The sequence below is a fragment of the Elaeis guineensis genome, chromosome 13 (assembly GCF_000442705.2).
Source record: "Elaeis guineensis isolate ETL-2024a chromosome 13, EG11, whole genome shotgun sequence".
NCBI classification, from domain to species: domain Eukaryota; kingdom Viridiplantae; phylum Streptophyta; class Magnoliopsida; order Arecales; family Arecaceae; genus Elaeis; species Elaeis guineensis.
In genome coordinates, this window is record NC_026005.2 from 43,360,290 (window position 1) to 43,373,984 (window position 13,695).

A 13,695-nucleotide genomic window follows, 5' to 3' on the forward strand; every position below is an offset into this window, starting at 1 on the left:
CCTCCTGTTCAGACAGTCCCAACTATTGTTTGTAACGTCCATAATAAAACATGATAAAAAGAGGGAAATACATGTAACATATTTTCTCCATGTTGAAAAAGCAGAATATGTGAAGTCTCTACACTTGCCCTGGAAGAGCAATGTTACCGGAAAGTGATCTCCTGAGCATATTTATTGTTGTTATTTAGAGTTTGCTGATGTTGGCTGTTCACTTTGATTTGTCATTGAGTTGTATAACAAACATTTCTGGTGGAAACCTTCTCTGAGCATGTGCATGAATCTGGACAGTGTAGAAAATTCGATGTAAAGTACATAGTCTCGTTCGATTTGATTCATATAATCATCATTTTTTAATATGCATTTAATATATGTAGATGAATTTTTTTCGTTTAAAAATTTTGTATGATGAAAATGTTTCTGTCCTCTGAAAAAATTATGATATTTTATATTCATATTATGACATCCTGCATTAATAATATATACAGGGTATCATGATTTTTTCTAAAGGGTGGAGATATTTTTATTATTAAAAATTTTCAAACGAAAAAACTGACTTGTAGGTATTAAATGCGTATTGAAAAGTAGTTGACAAAAATGTTTCTCTCATATTAGGATATTTTAGGTCATATTATGACATCTTGGATTATATTACGTCAAAGGATGTCATAATTTTTTTTCAAAAGATGGATTTTTTCGTTATACAAAATTTTTAAATAAAAAAATTAATTTACAAGTATTAAGTGTGCGTTGGAAAATAATGACTACGTAGACTAATTGAATGAGATGGTACATTCCACGTTGGATTTTTTACATCGTTTGTGATGCATAAAGAATTTCTTTTTGCTAATTTGATCGGCCCCATCTTTTCATTACATATACCATGCATATTTTGTAAGCCACAAGTATTTATAAATCCTTTGTACCAAAAAATTATATATATAAATCCTGTTCTCTGCATCATCCAAGATAGTTTCCCACTCACCTCATGATTAACCATGATGCCTTGGACCAGTTGATTATTTGTGATGTCCTTCATGCGCTATTAATAGGTGAACTGCTAACAATCTGTGGAGGAGGTTATGGTAATCATGTCTACATTTGGCTAAGATCATTGCGCATGGACAGATTGAGCAAGAATTAACTCAATTAGATAGTGAAGTTGTGTAGAGGGACTTGTAAAAATGAAATTTAAAATTTATTTGCGCTTCATTCAAAGAGAGATTATCGTTCGCCCCTTAGTTGAATTGGAGAGGCTGGTTGATCATTGAGTATCAAGATGTTCATTTGGTTGAGTAGGAGAATTTAATTAATTAATTATCTTTAACCAATCCAGTCCAACGGTTACTAATAACATGCGTACTGCTTTCTTCATGTCATATAGAGTAGGCAGAAGGATTGTAATATTGTTGTCAGGATTGTGTAGAGTTATTCATGCAATAAATGCATGTGAAATAGTGCAAGATTAAAGATGATAAAGGACAAGATGGGTTTTTATGAGCCATCAGAGGACAAATGGGCAATAAAGCCCGTCATGATCCACTCACCCTCGTGTATGGCACATAAAAACCCACGTTGGTGCTCCATAGAGTATACTAAGGGAGTGGTGCATGGAGTGACGAATATTTTGTTCATTGAAGAAGTGCGTATACATATTTATCCTTGCTCATGAAAAGATAGAGGCCATTAAGGACATTATCTTTCAAACAGCCAATTTATTTTTCTATCTAAGAAAATCTACATGGTGGCACCAGAACACTCTTGAACTAAAAAAAAGAAAAAAAAAAAAAAGATCAGGATCATCTAAACAAGGCTGACAGGAATTAAAACAGAATGGCTACTCCATACTAGTTGTTTATTGTGTTGCCCCTCATCATTGTCTATTGCCATCTCTTATTATATTATAAGAACTTTTATTATGACATGAGATCATGTGATGGAAAGTTCAAATCCAAAAGGAGAGTAGAGAGTCCCTATTTAAAAGGGGACGGGAAAGAGGAATGTCAGATAGTGGTAAAAGGGAAAAAATAAAACCAAAGTCTTAATGAAAGCATGCTCTAGCTCTATCATATACTTAAAAAAACTGATTGGGTAAATCAAATACCACAATTAAGAAATACACCTAAGGCTCTAACCTGGACGGTATGCAAAGAAATGAAGGTCCAATTTTCCAAAGTGGAAGGGCTATAATGAAAAATTAGGAAAGATATCGCAAAGACTCCAACTTGAGTTAAGGAGTTCAACAATTTGGAAAAAATAAAAAAAAGCTACTAAAGGATGAAAACCATATATGATGAAGGAAATAAAACGAAAGCAAGAGAAAAAAAGAAAAAAAATAGAAATCACATACAACATAGGTCAAGATAGAGTTCTCTTATTTAATTCAGAGATAAGAATGCAACAATACAAAAATTTATATTAAAATATAAAAAAATAAATGGTTGTGATCCTACAATATTTTTTTTAAAGATTTTTTCTGAGATATGAATATTTTTTCTCATATTGATTTTTTTACGAGATTAAGAAAAATATGAATCTCAAAACAAATAAAGTTCTGTTAAACCCCTTATCGGCCTTGATGTATTATAGTAAGAAGAAAAAAAATATATAGTATAATCAAGAGAAGCATCTGTCGTATTCTGTTAGGATTTGACGCCTCGAGATTCAGCCCACATTGAGCCCACAGCGAGGTTCGCGGCGAAAAACGGAGTCCAACGAGACCAAGATCACCTGAATCGGAGCTCGGATGGAGAAGATACGAGCTTTCGAAGATGGCACGAAAACCGAGGCGGCGGAGGATCGCCGGCGACCTGCGGCGGACGGCAGCGGCGCGGCCGCAGGCGGCGGCGCGCGGGACGCGCGACCCAGGCCCGCGCGCGGGGGGCCTGCGGCCCAGCCGGGCGCGCGGCCCAGGCGGGCGCGCGGCCCAGGCGCACGCGGGCGCGCGGCCCAGGCGCGCGCAGGCCCGCGTGCAGGCGCGGCCCAGGCCCGCGCGCGCGGGCCGGCCCAGGCCAGCGGGCCTGCTGGCCCTTGCCCCGGTCCACCGTGGACCGGGTGGTCCACGGCGCGGTCTGTGGACCGCGTGGGCGTTTCCCACGCGTTTCTCGCGGTCCACGGCCCTATTTCGTGGACCGGAGCGTGATCTAAGGGTCGAGGACGCTCCCGGTCTTGATCCAACGGTCCGGAGGGGTTTTTTGGTTTTGTTTAGGATTCCTAATCCCTCTCTAATCAAGTTTAAACAGTGTTTATGCCTTTAAAAGGCCTGTGAGGCACAGAGAGGTGCTGTGGTTCGTTTTCTCGCCGTACGAAGGCCGTACGACCCCGATGGAAGAGAGAGAGGCGGACGTGCTGTGAGAGAAGGAGCAGGAGGCTCCTGGACAGCGGTCGCCAGGCTCTTCAGGGGTTCAGGGGGGTCTCCAAGAGAGAGAGAGCTTTTGTGAGGGAAACTTTATGTGAGAGAGAATTGGGTGTACAAGGGTTGAGGGTGAGGTCTCCTCTTGTAAAATTTTCTTTTCATAGTGAAGTTTGCATGCCCCGTGGAGGCGAGCCCTTTTGTGGCTGATCCACGTATTTTGATTGTTTTTCCTTTTGTTTTGTTTCTTCTTTCTTCCTGCTGCATCGCGTGGTACTGAAAGGATCTTGGGAGGTGGTGTCCTGGCCAGACATCCACCCAACATATTCTATGCTACTTCTCTTCTTCCTCTCTTCTCTACTTGTTCTTCTCCTTTTCTCTCTCACCGGCTACTCTCTTCTCTCTACTATTCTCTCTATATCATCTTAGAGATCCATGCCTTTTGTCTCCTTATCTATTCCATTCTTTGCTCCATGTCCAATCTAGTTGAAAGCTCTCTCTTCTTTACTCCACTCTTCTCACTCCATTTTCTTATTTCTAATCTACCTTCTCCCTCTTCTTTGTTATAATCAAGAGATATGCTTGACCCTTCCTCTCCATATAATCTTTTCCCCTCTCTCTCCCCCTTTTTCTTTATATCTTTTGTTTCGATCTTTTTTTATTTCTTATATCCCCTTTCCCCAGCTCCACCTCTCTCTTTCTCCACCTCTTTCCTCCCATTATTTAGTCCACTTCCCTTTCTTCTTCTTAGGTCCCTCCAAACCCTCTCTTACTTTGAATTTCTCTCTCACATGCCCCCCTCCTATATCTTCCATCCCCATATTCAATTCATCTTATATTTTCTACTTTGAACTCTTCAATGATTGGAAACTACTAGTAAATAATGTCATAAAACAAAGATAAATAGACTAACTATTTATAATTTTTTGAGTAGTGACTAACTTTTTTTTTAGAAAATCATGTATATCATTTGGAACTACTTTAATCTGTAATAGAGAACTTGATTGGTGGTTGTAGAAGAATCAATTAGGATTAACAGTTCATGATTTTCCATAATATTGTGTAGTAATCGATAAGTAATGAAAAGAAAGAAACTTGATATCTATGATATGACAACTTTTGTACATAAGGAGGTTTTTGGCTTGAATGATAAAGCAAATTCTTCTATAGTGACCAAGCGATCATCAATTTATTAACTTCACATGAAGAAACCCATTAAATGATAAGTACATTCCCACAACTTTCAGTCAAATTGGCCACATGGACCATGACTTAAAATTTATTTTCTTATGACCAGCTGTAATGTTTACTATTCTAGATTTGATGTTTATCATCTTAGTCTTACTATTTAGACTGACCATGTTGTCTTTATCATTATATACTAAGTTTTTATTTAAATCTACAAAGTTGAAAGTCATAGATGAGTTCTTGCTTTTGCTACTTATCCTGCATATTACAATCTTTTATTAACTTTATGTTAATATTTATTTATTCAATACTAATCGTTTAATCCTTGCAAAGTTTCTTATTATCCTTTTTCATTACTATTTATCCTGAAATAGCCCTAATCCATCATAGTATTGAATTTTTACTACTTATTTCTATAGCTTAATGCTTACTATTCTGATCTTGACGTTTAACATTTCAAGATTATTGTTTATCATGGTCATAGGCCATAGGTCATTATTATTGTGCTTACTCCAATATGAGACATAAAAAGTTAGTGATATCTCATTTGTTAGTGTTTAATTCCTAATGCAAACTAGTTATTCCTTTCTTAGTTTCTTTTTACCCTCCATTGTTCTTTACTATAGATTGTTTCTTCTTATTTGATAACTTTAGTATTTATCATTTTAGACTTGATGTTTATCATCTAAAGGTTATTGTTTATTCTAGCCTCCTAGGTTTTTATCATTGCATGATAAGTGTTTACTCAATCTGCAAAGCAAGAAATCAAAGATAAAATCTCCTTTCTTTTGTTTATCCTATAAACTATGAGTCTTTACTAGATCTATGTTAGTATTTATTTCTTAATATTAATTGTTTATTCAAAGAAGAAACTAATGAAAGTGAGGATGATCTAACTATCTGACTAAAATCATAGTGGATTTAGATGTTAGGAAATCTATCAAAATCATCGATGTTCTTTGTATCACTATTAGATACGATGGACAAATATAGAGATAGCAGTAAAGGGAGTGGAGTTATGCTCCTCAACTTCTTGAAGAATTTTATTCTATTAGTTTAATGCTTCATTCAAGATGATAAATCTAACCAAAAGAAATCAACTGTAAAAAGAATAATAAGAGATTTTCTAGAAATATATAAAAAGAAGAAAAGATGAAAGGACAAGAGAAATAAAAATATTCGGGGCAAATGATAAAGAAAAAAAAATAAAATATTTTGGGCAGTTCCATTTTCTTCAAAGATTTTTCTTTTTTTTGATAGGTTTGTAATTTAGAAAAAGATTTTAAGGGAAGGAGCTTTCTTTTAAAATCATGATTTTTTTTGTTATTCTTCAAAATTTTAAAAATTTCTCATAATTGTCATTGTTGCAAGACTACTATTGTTTCTAGCAAAGGCTTAAAGATCTTGGTTAGAAAAAGAGTGAAAGGAGGGATGAAGCAGAGAATAAGAACATAAAGATCGAATGAGGAGCAGAGAAGAGAGAGGAAATGGAGTAGAGATAGGAAATAGGAGGGAGGGGAGTGGAGTAGAGGAGAAAGAGAGAGAGGTCGGCTAGATTGGAGGTGGTGTAAAAAATAGAAAGAGAGAGGGGAGAGAGATGCAGATCTCTAACAAGAGATGGAAAGAGCGATAGAGAGAAGAGAGTAGTAGAAGAGAAGGACATGGGGGGAGAGAGCAAAGAAAGGAGAGAGAGAGAGTGAGAGAGGAGGATAGAGAGAGAGAGCATAGAGATGGGAGAGGCATCTTTCTTTACTTAATCATCTTCTTTTTATTTCCTTTTTATCTTAGTACATCGAGGTACATATGATGTTTAATGAGGTATTATTTACTTTGAGATCCATACCCACCATATGGTAAGGGAGATGGCTAATATATATATATACATATACATATATATATATATATATATATATATATATATATATATATATATAAAGGACAATCTCTATCTAATTCTATTAAGAGATATGTTAAATAATTATTATTTTAATTCTTGTGTTTCCTTATACTTCTTTTGAAAAATATGGAGAAACAAAAAAAAAAATATAAAAAAATTGTCTAAAATTGGCACACTTGCTCTAATCTAGAAACTCTCAAATGTTATCTACAAGACTTGGTAACTATATCTTCTTTTCCATACTCATGGTCATGGAAAATAGGGGAAGTATATGTTCCTCAACTAAGAGAGAGTGTGTATTTGTATGTAGTAGAGCCTTGCAGACGTATGATCTCCAAGCCATGACTTGCCCTCATTTGATCTTGATAGAACCGTTCTTGGTCATCTTTTTCTTTGTTGTTGTGTATGACTTAAGGTAGATATTCTTCTCAATAGTATTGGAGTGACTTGATGGTTAAATAGCTGTTTGAGCTGCCATTCTCTTTCTGGCTGTTATGATAGGTCAAGTGGATAGCAAATTTTGCTTCTGTCGTAGCTGAGAATCACAAGGGGTAGATAGACAATAATGGAAGATCATGTAATGGTCTAGAATCTACAATCCTTATGTGATCTTAACTAAATGACCTCTAGACCAATGATAGTCATTTTACTACCTTTAATGCATGACCCTTTTTGAATAGCTACCAGATGAGGCTAGGTGGCCCAATGGGACGATTGTCTCTTCTTGTATTCAAATCAATGAGGAGATCTTCCTTGACCGATCAAGTGTAGTATCCAGTAGAACAAGCCGTTACTATTTTCAAAATGGGAGAGGCGGTCTCAACACAAGTGGAACGATTTAAACATGCTTTTTCCACCTGCTTCATAGCTTAATCTTCACGGAGCAGGAGCATATTTTGATTGCTGGATGGTTATCTGATAAAAGAAAGGATGTGAGGTTGTGCCACTCATAAAGATGAGGAGGTTCAAAATCTCCTTTTGGGGGGTTTGGCTACAGAAGCCCACATAACGATATGGAATGGTTAGAAGGTCAACGAAGGATGATAGTTTCAATTGTGTTTATTTGCCAATTGAAACGACATATTATTTCGTAATGGCTTATCGGCATGTCCAAAGATGTGACTTTTTCTAGTCGATTAAATTCTGCTCTGAATCATAAACCAAAAAATAAAAAAAAAAGGAACCGCAGATTGTGCTGCTTGAGATTATTCTAGTAAGAGAACAAGAAAGAAAAAAAAAAAAAGAAAAGAAAAAGGAAAAAAAAGGTCTCTACGCTTATTCCAATACTTACACTATATGATCTAGTTCTGACTACAACAGTTCCGCCGGTTCCAGCTTCAAGACCTACTCAAAAATATATACATAAGTATGTATGCATGGTAAATGACCATCCTGGAATATTGGGACTTTGGCTCCAAATGAACAGCATAAAGCCTATAATCTAGGGCCATGAAGATGACTTTCAGGGTATAGTTGAACCGGCCATAGATAACATGACAAGGAATTAAATAAGTGGCTTCATATTGGAAGTTTTGAATACATAAACACTCATGGTATTCTACAATAGCACCGGTCTTTAATTTAGAGTTGTGGATCACAAGTACATACATAAAAGATTTGTGCGCCAGTATTGTAAACTATGAAACAGCAGAGCCAAAGCATAATGGATTTGGAAACAGTACTTTTTAAAGCTATTGCCACCATTACGGACAATTAATTGTCTTCAATCAAACTAAAGGCCTCTCATCCGCTGCTCCCACCTCAGATCCTCAGAGAATTGCAACATAGCAGCCCTTGGATCACCATCTGAAACAGACAAATAGTATTCTGCAGTTCCATCATCCACTTGCATACTTCGCTTCACTGAGTCGAGTATTGTCCTTCTGGCTCTGTCTGTAATAGCCCGGTTCCCCAGATAACCAGCTTTCTGGTCAGGACCACCCTCCAAATACAATACTGCAACTTCTCTTTTTGCGTGCACATCCAACTCAATGTAGCAGGTGCTGTTGTGAAGAAGCTCCGGTTTGCTAATGGGGACCAGAAGCCTCTCTCTGGAGTATATTCCATGGTCGCTCATCATATTGTTCAAACGCTTGACGTCCATTACCTACAAACACAAGCATATCTAGCATTCAATCAAAAACTATAGTCACAAGCACAAAAAGATGAATTAATAAATCCCGTAAGAATCTTTGAAAACTTCAAAAACTTTTGGGGCGTAGACTAACAAGTTAGAAAATGCGGGATTTAATGCAAGGGAGGAATTCAAGGAAAGAAATCTCCTAAGAACATGAATTGAAATAAGATAACAGAATATTGTGACCGAATCATATTGTAGATCAAATTTGGTGGTACAAAAGGTTAAGGGCCTGTCGTAGAAAAAGGGTAAGTAATGTACTCAAAATTTTTTTCAAGTTACATTACAGTGTCATATTTTACAAGATTAATGAATTATAAATGGATATAGAGCAGCTCATACTAATAAACTAGACCTAATAACCTATTAAACACTGGGAATTTTCCATCCGTGTGCGTGTGAGTGTATCATTTTTTGTCTTGAGCGAGGTGATTGGAGTCATAATAAAATTTTTCAAAAAGTTTTCATGCATGACCAAGTAAGATTTGGTAATTCCAATAGTACCAAAGATAAAGGACCAGTAATTTGATTAAAACACTCATCAGCGTTATATCAGTCAGGCATATAAGAATTTTTTTATGAACAAGCTCCAGCTGTAAATGGGGTACTTCATGTACGAAATTCATCAAGCACAGTGTTTCCCATTTCAGCATCCAACAATATCATCTACCCTAGATATTTCTACACAGCTACTTCTTTGTGGAGCAATACTTTTCTCTTTGAGATCAAGAAATTTGATAAAAGAATAAAACAAATTCATCTACTTACAAGAGATAAGGCCAAACATCGCTTCAGCAATATGCTCTACCTTTTGCACTGTCTCTAAATGTCCTAGCTTTTCTCCCTCCAAGAATCCCATAAAACTTCGAAGGAAAGCTCCAAAGACCACATAAATAATCCAGAGAAACACCCATAACCACCATAAAATTAAAAGGTTGATTCAATGTTCTTGTTTACACACTTGAAGTCAACTTTAGAGGTTTGACATTCCATGTCAGTCCTGAGACAACCTACTTCCATTCACTTTCCTCCACAAACCAGCCCCCTCCAAACCACCATCCTCTTTGAAATCAGTAAAAGATTCACTGATAAATTCCATGGCAAGTTAGGTCCATCCTTGTATATCTTGTTAGCTAAAGGACTACTGCAATTTATTTCTACATGATGTATTGACCTTGTAACTCACAAACAATGTGATCTTAATTATGCTAGACAAGATGCCATATCACTGGAGAAACTCCTACATCACAACAAGCAACAAAATATCAACAGCCTCTATATCAATAAATTAATTATTGTGCTCCTGAATTTTTCTTTCGTCAAGCCAAACAGATAATACTGTTTTCCCTGATAAGTTCTTCCATTTTTTACATGTCATATATATATATATGTGTGTGTGTGTGCACGCGCGCGCGGGTGTGCGTGCGTGGGTGTGTGTGCATGTGTATCATTTGTCTTTTCCTCCCATCATATTCTTATATTTCTTCACCCACTCTCCAGATAACTAAGCAATGTAGAAGATTCAATTGTTATCTCTCCATATTGGATGCCACATCGTAGAATGATATGTTGACATTGTGAAGTGCCCCATACTCTGAAAACGGTCCACTTGGCTATTGATCCAACATTTTTTTGATATGTTCAAACTAGGCTCTTTTGAGGCCTAGAGGAGAGACAAGTCCACATGATGAGAAAAAGGATCTTGCATAAATAACTGCATTTTTCATTCCACAAGCTCATGAACTCTCCTTCAAATGAGGTTTGCAATCTAAATTCTGGTTTTGGTTTCAGCCATGTGAAATGAGTTTGGTTTCTCGTAATCTTGGACCAAATGACATAAAAAAAATAAAGTTTGATATCATTTTAAAGAATATTATAGTGTTTGGAGGCCTTCTGGTTTTGTTATATTGTTTGCAGTTTGCAACCTTTTAGACACTATTTAGAATTATTTTGGAAAAAAAGCAAAAAGAAAACAGAAAGCCAAAAATATGAATCAGACAACATTTTATAATTAGGAGCATCTACCACACCAAATGTATGAACACATATTCAAACACCAAAAGTTTTAAAACTATAAGAGAATAATATATCAATCCAAGATTCTATTAATTGGATCTTGTAACAACATGTAATGTGAGAGTAAGGAAGGTCTACATGACCTCTATTTGTATAAACTTTAAATTAATCAAGTTCTCCCTAAAACTTACATGCTTTATGTTTAATTGTATTTGACAGAAAGTGAATTCAATCTTGCAAAAATGCTTTCCAAATGCTTAATTGACTACCCATGAAAGTACAGCTTAAAATAGCAAAAGTTAACCTGAAATATGTTATAGTCTTATATATGTTACTTTTTGCCAAAGCTAGTTAGTTCTGATTGAAAGTGCAACAAAACATAGGCAGATAGAAATTGATTTCAGTCTTAACATTCAGGTTTTCAAATTTCAGATCTTTATAGAGCCTGTCCTTTGCATTGTCAATGAAATGGAAGGGAAGGAATAGACTAGCAAAATCTTTACATGAAGTTGAATGTGAACTCAGCATGAGAACTGAAATTTGAACATGGGTGCTCTGCTACTTCATGATGCATTTTAAGCTTAACAAAAATATCACAATAATATTGAATTGAACTAGCTCACATTTTAATATGTTACATCCAGGTTTTATGCATTTTTAGATTAAATAATATTTTATAATCCCTAAAATTCAATAAAAACAACAAAAATCCAGATAGAACAATTATAGCTTTCATATTACTTTTTCATATAATTTTCATTTCAGTCTAAATTTCCATAATGAATATGAAGCCTCAATATTAGTGCCTGAAGTTTTCTCCATGCCTCATAGATAGTCTCAATACCTGGCCATATGCCTCCATCTTTTCAGAGGTTGTTGAAAATTTAGGCCATACTAAAATTATAATAAGCCAGTTGAAAAAGCTTTTACTCCTTAGTAACTTTAGGATACTCATTGTGCTTGAATTGAATTGAAAAACATTCTACATTACTCAAGTAATTAGGATAGTATAGCATAATGAAAAAAAGAGCTCTTGTCTATCTAGATGGTAAACTATCATCGTTTTCATAGAAGATGTTGGGTTTTTAATCTGGTTGGGCCACCCATGATGGGCTATACCCTCTAAATTCAAATATTAGAGGGATTAGTTAGAGAAGAGAAAAACTACTGGATAGTTTCTCCATCTCCCTTCCTCATATTATGTGAATTCTTCTCTTAGAAAGTCAGATTTGAAAAAAAAAGGACTCCAAGAAAGAATTCTCTCTATTTGTTTTCATCTTATTTTTGCATCAAAGTATTTGAATGGTGGATTTGTTTATGTGCTCTCCACTGTGATTGCACATATGACCCAGAGAGTCTCTCAGATAGGAGATGCGTGATTCAACCTATGGAGTATGGATCCTAAGTTTTTCAATTTTTGCGGACTTTCCAAGGTAATTTCCAAAATCCGGATTCACATTGAGTTTTATTTGACAGAAGAAGGGATCTAACCTCCAAGAATCACTGGCTTTAATGCACATGACTACTTAGGCTCTCAAGGTATCTCTATTCCATTTGAATCTGCACAGTCACCTGAGCTTATGGTGAAATATGAAAGCAGACAGTGTCTATCCCTACAGTGCATTTTCCCAAATTTACAGTTTCTCTAGTCCCACCTCTAAATGAAACCTCACATCAAAGAACAAGCTGCAGTTACTTGCCTCCAATAACCGAGTCTCTATCAAAATCCATATCCTCAACCCACCCCAAAGTTCTTTTATTCAACCAAGTACTCTGCCTTGCCCCCCTCCTTCTTGGCTAATGAATACAAATCTTTGAGAATTTCATAACCCAATAAACATCAATGTTCCTTAAAATCAACTAATCCTCTACTCCAAATAGAAATCAGGCCTACAAAAAATAGTATTGGGACAATTCCTCTAAAATTTCACTCCCACTCTCACTCACCTTCTCTAAGGGTAGCCTCAATCAAGCATGTCTTTAGATAGCATAATATTAATTTTCATGACAAACTTTTCTCACAAAAAAAAAAAAGACAACTCTATTTTAGTTTTTTTAATGCATAAAAAGACTGACGTAAGTATTTTCCAGAACACTAATATTAAAAAAACATAATTATAATAAATGATCTACAAGATGTTTAGCACATGCTCCTGCTACCCTACTTTTATGAAATCGCATGCCATTTGAGAGAGAAGAATCATCATCATCATATAAATTCAGGGAGCTGAACATTCCATCTGAGCATGCAGCATTTAACGATTAACCAACTCAACTCATCCCATCGGAACCTCTCTCGCGAAAGGAATTTCTTCAATTACGTTCTAGAAATTTAGTGGAGAAGTCGACCCCATAGACCAAAGGGGATACCTGGACAGAGTACTTTAGAGCGAGGCTGGCGACGGTGTCGCCGCGGCGGAGGCGGTGGGAGATGGCGAAGCGATCGAGGGCGGGATGGCGCCAGAAGGCTGGCGAGGAGGGCTCCCCGAGCACCTGCTTCACCTTCCACGGCGCCCGGAAGGCCCCCTCCAGCATCTCCCGCTCCGACGCCACCGCCCTCCACAGCCGGCAGACGCACGCCGCCCGGGCCAGGTCCGCCGGCGGCAAGATCTCCAGGATCGCCCGGAGGAGGTCCCGGGAGACGAGGGCGGAGAAGTTGGAATTCATCGGGGAGAGCACCTCGTCGGAGGAGGGGCCGGCAGCGGTAGAAATCTCTAAGGTTTCGGGGTTAGGGTTAGGGATTGGGGAGACGAGGGTCCGGAGGAGGTCGTCCTCGTCTTCTCCGCAGCATCCCATGGTGGGAGACAAAGGAAAAGCTGTGCGTCGAAACGCAGCATGATGAAGAATTCCGGGATAAGATCAATAATACGGGGTAAGTCAGCGAGACTGGTCGTTGGCGTTTCCGGCTCCGCCCATTTAAATTTGTAATAAAGAATTTCACAAGTTGCTCCGTACAAATTATGTTAATTTCGCCAACTAAATTAAATTTTATATATTGTAGGTTTATGGCGAACGCCCTGAACTCCGGCACTTGTACTGACCCATTTTTGGTGTATAAAACAAATTATTGCTTTAAAGTTATAAATATTTTAAAAATTTAAAAATTGT

General features: G+C 36.9%; 1 protein-coding gene across 1 annotated transcript; it reads right to left on the bottom strand.

The window, feature by feature from the left end:
* Window positions 1-7,938: 7,938 nt before the first annotated feature.
* LOC105032462 (F-box protein At1g55000) lies at window positions 7,939-13,447 on the bottom strand. Its single transcript, XM_010906916.4, has 2 exons — window positions 12,958-13,447; window positions 7,939-8,541 (listed from the first exon to the last, which is right to left on the bottom strand). The coding sequence occupies exons 1-2, from the start codon at window positions 13,381-13,383 to the stop codon at window positions 8,167-8,169; spliced, it is 801 nt and encodes a 266-aa protein (XP_010905218.2). The 5' UTR covers window positions 13,384-13,447; the 3' UTR covers window positions 7,939-8,166.
* Between the last annotated feature and the right edge of the window lie 248 nt (window positions 13,448-13,695).

Excerpts from the sequence above, each read along its gene's own strand:
- LOC105032462 (XM_010906916.4), bottom strand. The coding sequence starts at position 13,383 with ATGGGATGCTGCGGAGAAGACGAGGACGACCTCCTCCGGACCCTCGTC. Across the intron at positions 8,542-12,957 it reads CTCTAAAGTACTCTGTCCAG|GTAATGGACGTCAAGCGTTT; the intron begins GTATCCCCTTTG and ends TTGTGTTTGTAG.